This window comes from Panthera uncia, chromosome D1 (genome assembly GCF_023721935.1).
Source record: "Panthera uncia isolate 11264 chromosome D1, Puncia_PCG_1.0, whole genome shotgun sequence".
Taxonomy (NCBI): domain Eukaryota; kingdom Metazoa; phylum Chordata; class Mammalia; order Carnivora; family Felidae; genus Panthera; species Panthera uncia.
Genome location: NC_064808.1, coordinates 46,240,676 through 46,257,457, shown reverse-complemented (window position 1 = coordinate 46,257,457; position 16,782 = coordinate 46,240,676). Strand labels below are relative to the sequence as shown.

General features: G+C 39.5%; 1 protein-coding gene and 1 long non-coding RNA gene across 11 annotated transcripts in view; one reads left to right on the top strand and one right to left on the bottom strand.

The window, feature by feature from the left end:
* LOC125936206 (uncharacterized) overlaps window positions 1-16,782 on the top strand; it is a 197,238-nt gene that overhangs the window by 35,413 nt on the left and 145,043 nt on the right. The window lies entirely within an intron of this gene.
* The window catches only part of IRAG1 (inositol 1,4,5-triphosphate receptor associated 1), a 75,522-nt gene continuing 66,410 nt past the window's right edge, over window positions 7,671-16,782 (bottom strand). For 8 of the 9 annotated variants that reach the window (XM_049650032.1, XM_049650058.1, XM_049650039.1 and 5 more), the window contains 2 exons: window positions 15,976-16,110; window positions 7,671-10,800 (listed from right to left, as the gene is read on the bottom strand). In XM_049650032.1, the coding sequence (XP_049505989.1) occupies window positions 10,557-10,800; window positions 15,976-16,110 (379 nt within the window). In that variant the 3' untranslated portion in view covers window positions 7,671-10,556. The remainder of the gene's footprint in view (window positions 10,801-15,975; window positions 16,111-16,782) is intronic. The other variant, XM_049650076.1, reaches the window with a different exon arrangement.

The following is a 16,782-nucleotide window of genomic DNA, read 5'->3' as shown; positions in this document are numbered from 1 at the left end:
TCTCCATCACCTGTTTCACCCACCTCCTCTTTATCCAGTCATCTATTGATGGACACAGGCTGCTTCCATAATTTGGCTATTGTAAATAATGCTGCAATAAACATAGGGATGCATATATCCTTTTGAATTAGTGTTTTTGTAGTCTTTGGGTAAATAGTCAGTAGTGCAATTATTGGATTTTAGGGTAGTTCTAAAATTTTTAATTTTTTGAAGAACCTCCATACTGTCTTCCATAGTGGCTGTACCACTTTGCGTTCCCCCTAACAGTATGTGAGGATTTGTTTTTCTCCCCATCTTCACCAACACTTGTTTCTTGTGTTTTTGAGTTTAGCCATTCTGACAGTTGTGTAGTGATATCTCATTGTAGTTTTGATTTGCATTTCCCTGATGATGAGTGATGTTTAGCATCTTTTCATGTGTTTATTGGCCATCTGCATGTCTTCTTTGGACAAATTTCTGTTCATGTCTTCTGTCTATTTTTAAATTGGATTATTTGGGGTTTTTTGGTGTTAAGTTGTATCAGTTCTTTTGGTGTTAAGTTGTATCAGTTCTTTATATATTTTGGATACTAATCCTTTATTAGATCTGTCATTTGTAAATATCTTCTTCCATTTGGTAGGTTGCCTTTTTAGTTTTGTTAATTGTTTCCTTTGGTGTGTAGAAGCTTTTCATTTTGATGTAGTCCTGATAGTTTATTTTTGCTTTTGCCTCAGGAGACATATCTAGAAAAATGTCTACTGCCAATGTCAAAGAAATTATTACCTGTGTTCTTTTCCAGGATTTTTGTCATTTCAGGTCTCATATTTAGGTCTTTAATCCATTTTGAGTTTATTTTTGCATATAGTGTAAGAAAGTGGTCCATTTTCATTCTTTAGCATGTAAGAGAGTGGTCCATTTTCATTCTTTAGCATGTAGCTGTCTACTTTCCCAACACCATTTATTGAAGACTGTCTTTTTCCCCTTTGCACATTCTTGCCTCCTTTGTCATAGATTAATTGACCATATAATTGTGGGTTTATTTCTGGATTCTCTGTTCTGTTCTACTGATCTAAGTGTCTCTTTTTGTGCCAGTACTATACTGTTTTGATTACTACAGCTTTGTAGGATATGGATTGTGATACTTCCAGTTTTGTTCTTCTTTTTCAAGATTGCTTTGGCTATTGGGCATCTTTTGGGGTTCTATACAAGTTTTAGGATTATTTGTTCTAGTTCTATGAGAAATGCTGTTGGTGTTTTGATAGGGGTTACATTAAATCTGTAGATTGCTTTAGGTAGTATGGACATTTTAACAATATTTGTTCTGTCAGTCCATGAACATGGAATGTCTTTCTATTTCTTTGTGTTATCCTCAATTTCCTTCATCAATATTTTATGATTTTCAAACTACAAGTCTTTCACCTCCTTGGTTATTCTTATTCCTAGGTGTTTTATTATTTTTGGTGCAATTGTAAATGGTACTGTTTTCTTAATTTCTCTTTCTGCTGCTTCATTATTAGTGTATGGAAATGCAACAAATTTCTATCTGTTGTATCCTGCAACTTTAGTTAATTCATTTATTAGTTCTGGTAGTTTTTTGGTGGAGTCTTTAGGGTTTTCTATAGATAGTATGTCATCTGCAAATAGTGAAAGGTTTACTTTTTCCTTCCTGATTTGGATGACTTTTATTTCTTGTTTTCTGATTGCTGTGGTTAGGATTTCCAGTACTGTGTTGAATAAAAGTGGTGAGAGAGGACATCCTCATCTTGTTCCTGATCTTGGGGGGAAAGCTTTCAGTTTTTCACCATTGAGTATGATGTTAGCTGTGGGTTTTCATTAATGGCCTTTATTATGTTGAGGTACATTCCCTCTAAACCTACTTTGTTGAGGGTTTTTATCAGGGATGGATGTTGTACTTTGTCAAATGCTTTTTTTTTGCATCTACTGAAATCATTATATGGCTTGTATCCTTTCTTTTGTTGATGTGATGTATCACATTGATTCATTTGCAAATGTTGAGCCACCTTGCATCCTGGGAATAAATCCTACCTGATGGTGGTGAATGGTTTTGTTACTGTATTGTTGGATTTGGTTTGCTAATATTTTGTTGAGGATTTTTGCATTTATGTTCATCAGAGATATTGGCCTGCAGTTCTCTTTTTTGTGTGTGTGGTTTTGGTATCAGGGTAATGCTGGCCTCATGGAATGAATTTGGAAGGTTTTCTTCCTCTCCTATATTTTTGAGTAGTTGGAGAAGAATAGATATTAACTCCACTTAAAATGTTTGGTAGAATTTTCCCTTAAAGCCATCTAGTCTTGGACTTCTGTTTGTTGGGAGTTTTTTTATTACTAATTCAATTTCATTGCTGGTATTTGATATGTTCAAATTTTCTATGTCTTCCTGCCTCAGTTTTGGTAGGTTATATGTTTCTAGGAATTTATCCATTTCTTCTAGTTTGTCCAATTAATTGGCATATAATTTTTCATAATATTCTCTTATAATCCTCTGTATTTCCGAGGTGTTGATTGTTATTTCTCTAATTTCTGCTTTTTTTTTTTTTTTTTTTTGAGTTCTCTTTCTCTTTTGATGACTCTGGCTACTGATTAATTTTGTTGATCTTTTCAGAGAACCACATCCTGGTTTCACTGATCTGTTCTATTTTGTTGTTGTTGTTGTTTTTGTTTTTTAGTCCCAATTTCATTTATTTCTTCTCTAATCTTTATTATTTCCTTCCTTATACTGGTTTTGGTTTTGTTTGTTCTTCTTTTTTCTAGCTCCTTAGGTGTAAGGTTAGGCCGTTTGAGATTTTTCTTGCTTCTTGAAGTAGGTCTGTATTGCTATAAACTTCCCTCTTAGAACCACACTTGCTGCATCCCAAAGATTTTAGACCATTTTCATTTGTCTCCATGTATTTTTTTATTTCCTCTTTGATTTTTTAGTTGACCATTATTTAATAGTATGTTATTTAACCTCCATGTATTTGTGTTCTTTCCAGATTTTTTCTTGTGGTTGATTTCTAGTTTGATATCATTGTGGTTGGAAAAGATGCATGGTATGACTTCAATCATTTTGAATTTGTTGAGACTCATTTTGTGGCCTAACATGTAGTCTATTCTGGAGAATGTTCTATGTACACCTGAAAATAATGTGTATTCTGCTCTTTTAGAATGGAATATTCTGAATATATCTGTTAGATCCATTTGGGCCAATGTGGCATTAAAACCAACCCATTTTCTTATTCCCTAGATATGGCACATAAGAGTGCAAGTTATATTTAATCTGATACATGCAAATAAAAGTTTAAATAGAGTAGAAATTTTGAAATATTGCATGAAAGATGGAAATACAGTACAACCCAGAGTACTAGACTGAGGGGTAATATCTAAATTTTGCTTTAAGTTCTTACACTGATTTTCTGTGTGAGTTTGAGCAAGTGACTTAAACTTCTCTGGGCCTCAGTTTTATCATCTGTCAAATAAGAGAGTTGAATTATCTGAACTTAAAAGTTACATAACAATATAATTCTATGGTACCTGATATTATATGGATTAGTTGTTTTCTAAAATATGTAGATAAGCAAATAAATTAGTCAGTGTAGTCTAACTGCTATAACTAACCCCAAATCTCTGTGCCTTAGAAATTAAAAGTTCATTTGTCTTATGTCATAATCCAATGGCTGACAGTGGTGGTGGTGGTAGTGGTGGAGACTGTGTTGAGGAGACTTTGTACACACAGTTATTCAGAGATGTTGTAGCTCTACCATTACCTACTTACTACCTTAGAGCCCTCCCCCAAGATCTTCTTGGTTGAGCCAGCAATAAAGAAAGAAAGTGTGGAGAATTGTGCTGGAAATTACTTTAGGGACCAGGCCTGGAAGTAGCTGTATCACTTCCCATTGGCCAGAACTCTGTCCCATCTTCCCATCTAAGTGCAAGGGAGTCTGGAAAATGTAATCTATCTGTGTGCCAAGGAAAAAATGGAAAAGTGATCTGGTGAACACATAGCAGTTACCCTTCTTATCTACCTAATATAGGGTTTGCTATGCCTCCCACACATAGAATATAATCACTGTTCTCAAGGGAACCAATGCAGAATTCCATCTAGCTCAAAGTCTTTGATTTCTGAATTATGCCCAGTCTTCCCTATCAGGTTCACCTGTGGCACTTGGGGTTTGGTGACCTATGAGCTAAAAAATGTTAGATTCTTCCCCCTAAATGTAATGATCAAGCAGGATCTGGATGACCTCAATAAAAAATATCCCATGTGTTTGTGAATTGGGAAAAAAACATTATAAAAAATCTGAGAGGATTGAACAGTAATAAAACTTTCCTACTATTTTACCAGACTGTAGGAAAAGAAAAAAAAATGATATATATTAAAGAAAGATCAACCCAGGATCTGCAGAGAGTAAAAAGGAGCCTGTACCAAGGGTGTAGATCCCACAAAAGAGACAAACCAAAAAAAAAAAAAGACTTTTAACTATAGAGATTAAACAGATGGTTACCAGAGGGGACATAAGTGGGGGGGATGGGTGAAACAGGTGAAGGGGACTATCTTGATGAACACCTGAGTAATATATGGAACTGAATAACCACTGTATTGTACACCTGAAACTAATATAAAGTATGTTAACTACATTGGAAGTAAAATTTGCAAAAAATAATATAGAAAAAAAGCTTACCTGAAACATTTTTTTTTAGTAAGTTTTACACCCAGTGTGGAGCCCAACATGGAACTTGAACTCACAACCCTGAGGTCAAGACCTGAGCTGAGATCCAGAGTTGGACACTTAACTGCATTAAACTATTCTATCTTTAAATTTTAAGGTCTTTCCAAAGATTTCAATATCTTCTGTAATATAAAAACCAGAATAATGTGAAGCTCTTTTTTTTTTTCTGGCCTTAAGCACCCCAAGGATTTCAATTCAATTTTCCAGAACTTTTGTTAGTGGAATGTAGTAACTATTAAATAGATAATACCAAAAAAAAATCTCATGTGTAAAGGAAAAGAATGGGAGATACATGACTTCACCCTGGAATACTAATGAAGAGTCAGTATAAAAGCCACTATATTAATTTTCTATTGTCATGTAAGAAATTACTATACACTTAGCAACTTAAAACAACACTTTTATACTATCTTAGAGTTCCACAGGTCAGAAGTTTGGGTGGGCTCAATTGGGTTCTCTGCGCTGGGTCTCACAAGATTAAAATCAAGGTGTAGGTTGTGGTGTGCTCTTACCTGGAGGCCTTGGAGAAGAATCCACTTTCATGCTCATTCAGGTTGGTGGCAGAATTCATTTCCTTGATGATGTAGAAATGAGGTCCCTATTTGCTTGCTTGCTGTCAACTGGGGTCCATTCTTTGCTCAAGAAGCTGCCTGCTTTTCTTCTCATCTGACTTATTCCATTTTCAAAGCAGCAATGACTCTTTGGGTTTTTCCCATACCTTTAATCTCTCTGACCTTCATTTCTACCATTAGCCAAAGAAAGCTCTCTGCTTTTAAGGGCTGATGTGATTACATTGAGCCCCCTGAGGTGATTTCCCTATTTTAAGGTCAACTTTACCATATTACATTACAGGAGTGATATTTCATATGCAAAGGTTTCAGGGATTAGGATGGGACATTTTGGGGAGGGGGAAGTTCTACAAATTCTTTCTACTACAATTACTTAACCTTTGATTAGATCTTGATTCTGCTTTCTGGGAGAAACTCCTACGTCCCATGTCCACTGACCTCTATAGCCCTTCATTGTATATAATCATCCTTGGCCACATTTGAGCTAGATCAAGCAGTATGCCCTCCTGTAGCGGGGGTGGGAGGTAGTAGTCTACCTTCTGTTGTTGTAAGCTGAAGATGGCAAAAGTTGTTTTCTAATTTGAACAATTGAACTTTTCCATCTTGGCTTGTGTTTCTTTGAAAGTACAATTCCCTCACAAACCTAGATTTCTGATCTTTTGCTTTCATTTGATTCCATGTGCTAATAATCATACCCCAAATCCTTTCTCAGTCATAATTCTCAAGATGTATTTCCTTATTTTCTCAGCTCCATCCCACTCTTTCTTTAATTTAATGGTTCCTACACTGAGTTCATTTGAAATTACAGGTGGAAGGGACACATCTTTAATCTGGCCTTTGCCATAGGCTGAGTTGATTTGAGTTCAACTGAAAAATTTTATTGGTTCTTTCCCACTGGAAGCTATTTTTATCCTTACTGTTTGGAGTTTAGAAACAGGCTTTCTAACCCTTCAATCTAAAAATATGTATTCTTTTTTCTTTTCCACTTCCAAATAGCCAATTTTTTCCTGAGTGCATTTTTTTTTTTTTTTTTTTTTTTTTTTTTTTTTACAATACCTTGCCAAAGGCAGCCAATAAAGGATCACATACTTCAATACTTGGGCTTATTCTGACCATTTCTCCTAAGGCTATAGACTGCCCATGGACTGTCTTTCAAGTTATCATGGGTAACCCCTTGCCAAGTATTTTTGTTTTATTCACTACATGCGTCACCATAATTCTAGCTCCTGATATTAGTTTTCTTGTTTTTTTGCTACTTGACTGCTAAACCAATGCCTCATATTTTGCAAATTTGCCATTGAAGCACCCCATTTCTGGCTCAAATCTATACATTAGTCAGAGTAGGCTAACTACTAGAACAAATATTCCTGAATTTCAGTGGCTTAATACACTATTTGATTTTTTGCTTATGTCACAGTTGAATTCTGTGAGTGGCCATTCAAAGATCCAGCTTCCATTAGTGGTCCTGACATCTTCTTAGACCTCAGGTCCCCAACTAAATCCTCTGAATTTAGTAGGCAGAGGGGGAATAAAGGCAATGTGAAATATTGGGTAGGAGAGTCTGTTTTTAGGAAATTATATCTGGAGGGTCTATATTCCCTTACATCTGGCTGCAAGAAAAACTGAAAAATGTAGTCTAGCTGTGGAAATCATGTTGGTGAAAATTTAGCAGTCTCTAGCACAGCAAAATGTATTAATTTAAAAAATTAAAAGAGACATACACACAAAACAGATTCTTAAGTACAGAGGACAAACTAGTTGTGGCCAAAGGGGAGGTGGAAGGGGGATGGGTGAAATAAAGGGGATTAAGAGTACACTATTTCAATGAGCACTGAGAAATCTATGGAATTGTTGAATCATTGTATTGTATACCCGGAAAAGAAATCATGAACCAGGAAGGTATAGGAAACTAGTATCAGGAATGAGGAAGTGGAGAGAGAAAAGAACCAATTCAGCCCCTAAGAGGTAACCTATAGTATAGTGACCCAAGGGCTGGGGACTTTTGGCTTGGTTCTGGGAGGCACTAATATCCAAGAGGATCTGACTCAGGGTTGGGGTAAGACTGTGGCTTAGCTCCAGAAAATGAGGAGGCATTTGGCTACTGCAAAAGGTTTGGAAAGGTGCTTTTATTTTCAAACTCAGGTATGTGACACTCTGTAGTTTAATGCTAGCACACCTGTGTGAGGTTTAACATTAGGAACTGACAGTCAGTTATACATAAATCCAGCATCTCCCTCTCCATTTACTCTTCCAGGCTGTACACAGGATTTTGTGGTAGCCAGAAAGTGAAGGCCCTTTTAGGAAGTGATAACAAAAATGACAAACAACACATCACTCTGAAACTCAAGGTAGGCACCCAGAGTCCTAGGGCTAAGCAGAAATGTCAGACTTCAGAGACATTTTGAGGGGAACTTTTATTTTAGATCAATATCACCATTGGAAATACAGGGGCCATTTCTCTCCATTTCATTGCTGCTTTGGAAACATTCCAACTGTTTCAGATCGATCTTTGCTTTTCAAAAAAGAAATGCCAGTGAGTACTTTTTCAGGAATGCCCTTGGAAATGTGGTTACTCTTACAGTTCTTTTCTTCAACCTCTCTTACTCATAGAGCACTTTGGGTGAGGGCCTATGTCTGGAAGTACTCTTGAAGGTTTTTCTGTGGAGCAGCTGGAGGTTCAGGAGCTCACTGTAGCTGTTCTCCTGACCTTTGTTTTAATTGGTAACAAAGGTTGGAATCCTGTGGCCAAGTGGACAATGGGCCAGTTCAGCCTGGTCCTTCTTTAAGGGAGGCTAAGACTGGACATTGCCAGTATAGAGTCCTGCCCCACAGCTACTGTCTCTGGAGCTCCATTTGCATCGTGTCTGTGGCTCTGAGGGCCTAAAAGATTTTTCAGTGTGTCCAGTCCCCCTGGAATAGGCAAGGAAAACCATCCATCCAAATCCCCAAAGTCCCTCTGCTTTGATCTACACCTCTTTACCTTAATGGCACTTTCTTGGTCAACCCTGGCTTGGGCTTCTCTCACAGTGGTTTTTTAGTCACTGTAAAGGATGCCATTACACTCCCTGCCCCTGCTCCCCACCCCCCCCCCACCTCTGCAACAACAGCATGCTGTTTTATAGTAGGGCTGATCTAGGTGGGTCTTTCTGAAAGGAGTGGTTGCATCAAGCCCAGTCCTTGAGCTTGGAAATGGTGTTGCTAGTTAGGTCTCATTTCTGCTCTCTCACAGAGTAGACTGAAAAATATTAGAATAAATTGAAGCTAATAAAGATGTTATTTTTCTCACTGAGATAGTGGCAATGATGGTGCTAGAACTGGGAGGTATGCAAAATGTCAGCTTCCCCAGGCTACTCTCCACAACCTTGAATGCTCACTTGTTCTTTTGATCAACATTTAATAACACCCTCCCATGCATCAGCAGCCATCATGCTAGGTACTTACCCCAGAGAATGGGTAAGATATGGTTCTTGTCTTTGAGGAAAAATAGGGAGACAGACACTTAAATAAGTCATTGTGATATACTGTCACAACAGTAAATAATGAAGATGTTTAAAAGGTGTCAGCAGAGGAGGATGTGACCTATTATGTGGGGTATGGTAGGAAGTTGGAGGGAAGTCATCAAAGCCTGTGCGTCAGGGATAATTTTTGCACTTGGTCCTGAAGGGTGACCAGCAGAAAAGAGGAGAATGGCAAAAGAAAAACTAGTGAGTGGAGGAACAGAACTATGAGAAAACAGTTTAGTCTGGGACCAGAAATAGTTTGGAGTGGTTGGAGGGCTACTTGGGGAAGTGGGAGTGAAACATAAGGCATGCAGTTAGGAGACCATTGGAAAAGGTAATTTTGTGCAGGGGCCAGTCTGCCTGGATATGAGTTCCAGGCCCATAATTTACTAACTGGATGTCCTTGGCAAGTTAGTTGTGTTTTTTTGTGCTTCAGTTTCCTTATCTGAAAATGGGGAGGGTGGTACCCACCTCATTGTTTTTTCTTTTCTTTTCTTCTTTTTTTTTTTTTTTTTTGAGGATTAAATGAATTAATACCTATATAATATATAGAACAGTGTTTGGCTCATAGTAAGTTCTATATGAGTGTTAGCAAAAAAACAAACAACATCAACAACAAAACAAAAACAAGAGCAGAACAATAAAACCCACAAGAAACCAACACCCCTCAAAACTGATAAGGGATGAATGAAGGCAGTGGCTGTAAAGGTGGAGCAAGAAGTCAAATTAGAAATGGGATGTGCTCCCTCAGTTGTATGCTGAACAATTGGAATGCTCTGAAATGTGTACTTGGGTTGGAAAACCCATTTGAACTGAACCCCTAAGGTGCAACTGCACATGTGGTTGTGGGCACACGAGGGCTGAAATCACACATGAGAGGTGGGTTCTCAATGGTAGAGGACAAATAGGGAATAGACTGTTGTACAACAGCTTAGAATTAGCACTTGAAATGGCGACCAGCAAGTTCACTGTTGCAGCCATGAGTTTTCAGTGTCTTCAAACATCTTAAATCAATGTGGAGAGCTCATTGAACAGGTGCCTGGTGACTGCCCCACACCTAGTGAAAAATCTGTGGGTTGTTTTATCCAGAACACACACCTAGAGCACACGTTTGGAGGGTTGTTGGCTTCATGCACATGCATGCTGTGTGTATGTGTGTGCTGTGTGTGCATACAGATGCATATATGTTAACTCACATCTTCCCATTTCATTTCAAGCACTGATCTAAATTCAGCCTAAATATTTTTCTGAGAAACCCTCCCTACTTCTGTAAAGAGAAACTCTGGTTCCAAAGGGGAGGCAGGGAGGCTGAAGAAGAGTCAGTGAGAATGAGATGGGAAATGGGATGATATTCATGTTGACTCCAAATTCTAGGTCTGATCCTCAAGGTCAGAGTTAGCCTTTGGGCATAATTCTTCTTGATTTCTGACTACAGAGAGGAAAAAGGGGAGGGAGAGTGAACTTCTTACTGTTTTCTGCAGTGAAGGTGTTTTATTTCCCCCTGCCATCTGAGCTAGGGGGAGATGACTTTCCCTTCTGTTAGAGTTCCTTGGTGAAGGTGACTTCATCCGCCAGAAGTGTTCCCAGGGCAGTTTTGTTGATCCTCCAAAAACATCAGTTACTGTGTATGCATAGCTCCCACACAGTTGCTGAGTATGAAAGAACCCTGCTTATTTCCTGATAGGCTGGTGCCAGCATGCCCACAACTGGCCTAAAACATATGCTTGGGAAAAGCAGTCAGCTATGTGCTGGAGCAGGGCACTGACTGGGTGTCAGGTTTCCTACTGCTCTGCAGGTTGCTCATGCTGGAGTCCTGAGCTCCACCACGAGTCCCTCTGGGCTGCCGAGCAAGTTGATCTCCCATGGGGCCCATCAGCCTGCTCCACACAAGAGTTATAGGAACTGTAGAGTCCCAACACAACAGTCAAGACCAGCATCACTGTGGCCATCATCCAGATGACTTGCCAGTGCTGACACAGTTTGGGATACATGACTTGTAAGAAATGAACCAATTCTTCAAGTTTGCTGTCAAATGAAAAAATAGGAGAAGGGCTTAGTATATTGGGCACATTAAAAATTTTCCCCAGGTGATTCTGATGCCACCAGTCCATAGCCTTGATGTTGGGAGCTCCTGGGCTAGAATACTCCATTTACTTGTTTGATCATACATACATACATACATACATACATACATACATACCCTGATCTATTCATGAGATGATCATTAATGTCTGAACTCTCCCAACCCCCAGGATACAAGGTTAGCTGACCCACACTCCCTTGCATGAAGATGGGACCAGCATCTTTTCTGCACTTAGTGTTATTTAGTGATCAGTTTCAAGTTCTACTCTGTCCCCTGCCTCCGTGCTCCAGTGCATATTTTGTTCCACATCTGACTGTGTTCAGAATAGAAGAACTGTGCTAAACCCTTAGAAGACCCTCCATGTTCAATGATAAATGACAAGGAACCAGATCAACCTCAAGAGTTCACTTCAAATCATCCCAGGGGCAACCAGAAGACTAGTAGCCTCCAGCAACCTCTCAGTGGCTTATTCCAGATGTTTTCTCAGCACCATTAGTCTTCATTCTCTTCATTAATCCCTTCTTCTTCTTCTTCTTCTTCTTCTTCTTCTTCTTCTTCTTCTTCTCCTTCTCCTTCTCCCTTCTCCACTCTCTTTTTTCTCTTTCCCCCTTCCCTTTCATCTGTCTCCCTCTCCATTTTCTGGCTGCCTCATTCCCCCTTTCCTTCTTCCTCTCTTCCCAATTGCCTTTCAACTTCCCCTCTCTCTTTGTAGCCTAGTGAAAAGACACTTGGTCATATGGCCTGCTTTACAGAATCCTGCACACATTCATTAGGCTAGAATTTTTTCCTGTTTCCAATCCCTGATCTATGTTTTATAATAATGTAAAAAATAAGATTACTGAGGATCACCAAATGGAGGAGATGAGAAAGGTGACAAGAAGGCTTTCTGAAGGCTCACATAGATACAGAAATATGTGGGCCATTTGCTGAGAAGTAGACAGCTCTAATATAGTTTGTAGAAAAAATATGCCTAATGACCCATGGAAAAAACTCAACAAATACCTTCCTTGGAAAGAGACCAGAGGCTCTGAGTGCCTGCCTTGGATGCTAAGGTACTGATTGGTTTCTCTTCCACGTGGAAACTATTCAATGATTGTTTTAGGAAGAGTTAAGCAAAGCCAAACAGCGCACATTAGCTGAGGTGAAACTCACTGGCCATTTTCACAACTGTTGGGAAGGGATAGCTTGGAAATGGAAGATTTTTTTCTTTCATCCCTATTTAGATTCCTTAGTTTCTACTTAGATATAATTGGATGCTAAAATGCAGTCCTTCTTTTGGGCCATATTCCATGCTCCAAAACAAGCATCTAGGGTTGGGAGAATCCCACTGTAACCCTACTCTTAAGTGGGACTTCAGAGGAGAATGCCAAGATCTAGCTTTGTGACCCTTAGCTGGTCCCCAATTTCTAGCTTATAAAAGAATAAGAAATAGAATTAGATTAGAAATGGAATCCCTGTGGAAATCAATTTTTTTTTATCTCCTCTAGGGAGGGGTGGCTTTCCCTTCACCTGGGCCTAGGGAGAGGGGCTTCAGAGACACTGCTGGAGAATTCAACATGTTGAGGTCTGGGGGACACAGTGGAATGGTGTGTGCCTCACACATGAGCAATTAGAAGAGCAAAAATCTTTCTGATGTGCTTGATGGCATCAGGATAGTGGGCCATGATAGAGAAAACTATCCTACCCATAATGGGCCAAAGGTACATGTTTCACCTTGACTGGATATAGTCAGGATAAGGAGAGATGGCTTGGGGCATCACAGATCCTGCCCAAAATTTCTACCTAAAAGCTGAACAGTGAAGATATACTTCCAGCTGTCTGAGGACTGAGAGGGATTTTAAGTGGCCAGCTAGCTAAAAGACATGCATTCAACCTCATAGAGGGACCAGCAGCTGAGCGGATCTCAGCCACAGTGTGAATGTGTGTGTATGCTGGGAGGTGGGAGGAGTAGTTTTCTCTAGAGGTCCCATAAAGCAATGCACTAATCAAAGTCAGCAAGTCAGCTTTAAACCCCTGCCAAGCCCTGGAGCCTGCTCACAGTACCATTCAAGTAATACCTTTCCTACCCCTTCATCTCAATTCCCTTTCCAAGCATTGATTCTAGAGAGTCAGGTGCTGCATTTGGTGAAGCTTAGGCAGGGGGGAGGGTAGAGACAAAGAAATCATGCTCCCCTGCCTGCTATATAGGCTTCCCTCTTGAAGCAGACAAGTTGGGGGAGAAAAGAGGTTCAATTTTTTAAGTCCAGGCTTTTGACTATTTTAGGGAACTGGCTATTTTAATTAATGAAATGAGATTATTCTTGGAACTTAAACTTGACAAGAGGAGTTCTGCTTTCTGAGAGTTACTGGAAAAGTAAAGGAATCTGCCTAACATTATCTTAACCCCATGGAGCAGATTTGAATAGGCAGAAAAGGCTAACATTTTCTATTGCACTTTGTTTCTCTTGTTTAATGTATTATAAATATGTCAGAAGACTGTATTCTCTATTTTAATATAGTTAAGATATTGGGTTGATTCACCCTATGTTCATTTAAGCTGATACTCCAGAAAATACTATTTATAACAGATTACATTATTATACAATTAATGCTTGAACAAATTTTAACTGTATGGGCCCACTTTTATGCAACATTTAAAAAAATAAATACAATATAGTACTGTAAATGTATTTTCTCTTCCTTACAATTTTCTTAATAACATTTTCCTTTCTCAAGCTTACTTTATTGTAAAAATACACTGTACAATATGTATAACATACAAAATATGTGTTAACTATTATTGGTAAGGCTTTAGGTCAACAGTATGCAATTAGTAGTAAGTTTTTGAGGAATCAAATGTTATACTTGGGTTTTTTACTGTGTGGAGGATGGATACCCCTAACCCTCACATTGTTCAAGGGTCAACTGTATATTATTATAACAGAGGAGAAATTCAGACAAAAAAGACTCTAGTGTTTGATGTGGAATCTCTTAAACAAGGTTCACTGCTGGGGTTAGCCCAGTATTTTTAAAATACATTAAGTAGGATGTGGAACTTTTAATAACTTTAGACCTTCCTTATTAATGCAATGCCAAAATTTCATGGGGAAAATCATGTTTGAGTGCAGGTGCCTGCAGGCAACCATATGTCTACAGGACTCAGGAATGATTGCCTGGCATTGAAGACAACAGGCTCTCAGAGCCAGTCTCCTTTGGTGACAGGTGAGGAAGGAGCTCTATATAACTATGAGCAGGCAGTTCATATGCTAGCAGTGTTAGTTGTTACAGAGAAGATGATGCCACACCCTGGGCCTGAAAAGGGGAAGCTACACCCCTGTAATGAAGGACAAGGACACTTTTGAAGGCTGTGCTGATGTCTGGTATCCATCATTTAAGATACAAGCATGTTCTCAAGATCAAAAAGTAAATCGAGGAGGGAGAAAAGGTTAGGAGAGAGAACAAGTCCTCTCAGGATTGGCAGGACCAAAAGGACACTTTTGGGTGATGGATGTGAAAGACAGCCATTGCCATGTGCTGCTGACCAGGAGATAGACAGAGAGGCACTCAGGCCCAGACTTACTTCCCCTGCGGTTTCACAAAATGGGACAGAGCTACTCATTGGCTGAGATCAAATTAGCTAGATAAGGATTCCAGTCCTGTGCTTTGTAAACCAAACTGTTTATATCCTATGTACCCTATTTAATTTTCTTTTGTTCTTTCTTGGTATGTGGAAGTGTTAGAAGTTCTAGCCTGTCTTAGCTATATTCAAAGAAGCCAAAGAAAGGGCTGCTGTCCAGGCCTGGGCTTGACTACATTAAAGTGACCTCTAAAAAAATGTAGTGATCTCTAAAAAATAAGAGCAGAGGTAGATTCCTTAAGGAATCTACTCCTGAAATCATTGTTGCACTATATGCTAACTAATTTGGATGTAAATTTAAAAAAATAAAATAAAATAAATAAGAGCAGGGGACCCCCAAGAGGGAGAGATTTAAGGAGACTAGAATCTAGTTGCTTGGAGTGGGGACTGTGCTTTCACTGTCAAAACTTGGGGGTTCTTTCATTAGGGGAGATGGTGCATCCTAGCATAGGTTTGCTTTCAACAGGGAAGGATTTTCTCCAGCTCTCCTAGACTGCTCTTCCCTTGAACACTAGGCTTGACCCATGCAGGCTGAGACCTCTCACTCTGGCTGAATCTTCCACCAAATGGGCTCTATTGACTGTTCCTATGTGCTTTGAAGCATATCTGTCTCACTTCTAATCTTCATTCTATTAACTTACTCACTGCACACATGTGATTTCAAACTAACTGGTCAAGCAATGAGGCACAGACACATACCCTGTTTGAATTTTAGCAGCTGAATAGATAATTATCATTTTGGCAGGAGCCACCCTGGACTCCAAGATAGCCTGGGGGAGGAGGGGCGTCTAAAAACAAAGATTTTAATGAAGTGTTCCAGGTTTTCTATAACCACATTTCTAAAAATCAAAACTGAAGACTAATAGAAACAGTAAGGCAGAATGTATGAAATTGGGGCTATGGTTAAAACCCAGGACCCTCAGGAGGGCACAATTAGGACAAGATGCAGGATCTATACTATATTTGTTTACATGTTTAATGTTTTCCCCTGATTTAGGGAAACAGACACTCGAAGTATAAAGTATATCAAAAAAGAAAGCCCAAGTATTTCCAATCCAAGTGGAACCTGTTGGAGACTCACCTTTGCCAAGTTGAGTGGGTCTCCTACCCCTATGTGTTCTCTCTGCTTCTGTTCCTGTAAGAAACCACCTCTAAGGCTTCATGACAGCTCCCTTAACCTTGGCTCTTTCATGGGAATATCTGAGAAATGAGCTAACTGTGGTTGGGCTAGGGGGGACTCCAGTCAGTTTCTTAGTCCTAAGTTCTTGATTGCTGTTGGCCTCACTCTTGACCACCTCTGACCCCTCAGCTCTTGAAAACATTTCTTTTTTAACTATTTTGGCTCCTTCCTCTGCTTCTTTCCCAAAATAAGTGCCCTTCTTGGTTTCTATTGGCTGCTCACTTGGGCCCTAGACCCACTGTTGCCCTGGAGTAGCACCTCTCAGGATGCTGTGCAGTTAAATAAATTGTGACCCATTTCAGCAATGGCAAGGGCTCCAACCTGCTTCTTTGGTTCTTTTCCTCTTCCTCAGTTTCTTCTGCCTCTTCAGCTTCCTCAAGACTCTCACCTTTCTGTTCTTCTTCCTCTTCCTTCAGGTCTTGAAGCTCTTTGGTCTTCTTTAGACCTTCCTGGTATCTGCAGGGTGAAAAGGAACAATGGAGTCTGGAAAGGCGAGGCACAGAGCATCCTTTCCTGAGTTCCTAGAGGTGGGAACTTGAACACCTCCAATAATTATACACTTCCTGTAGTTCTACACAACAGGAAAAAGCTGGGAAGCTCCACTGAATCCCAAGGTGGCTCATGTCAGTGCAATTTCCCCTCATTCCTCACTCATCTTTCCTGTTTATATGTGAATATGTGGCAAAATTGACAGGGAAAAATGGAGGTGCAGAGTCTCCTGATTGGGTTCTTATCCTACAAAATATTCAGCAGGGAGAACAGTGTGTTTGCTTTCTGTGTAACCTGGTTGCTTCAGCTTTTCACCTATAAAATGGACAGGGTGGCCCCCATTTCATGGCTATGGGAATGTTTTGAGGCAGTGCCAGGCATATAGCTTGACCTAGGGAAGGTGACACCCATCACAATAGCTTGTTGGGAAGTTTTATGGAAGTGATAAGCACATACTAGGCCTAGGGAGGTACTCAGTAAATGTTTACAAAGTCAAAGGAGGTATTTACCCCCATACATGCTTAGTATAGAGGATAGTTGTGGGTAAAAAGATGGCTTCCCAAGAGACATCCTTCTGATGTTATTCTTCTAGGATCAGTATTACCCTGAACATATTCTTTTTGATTGTCTTACAGCTGA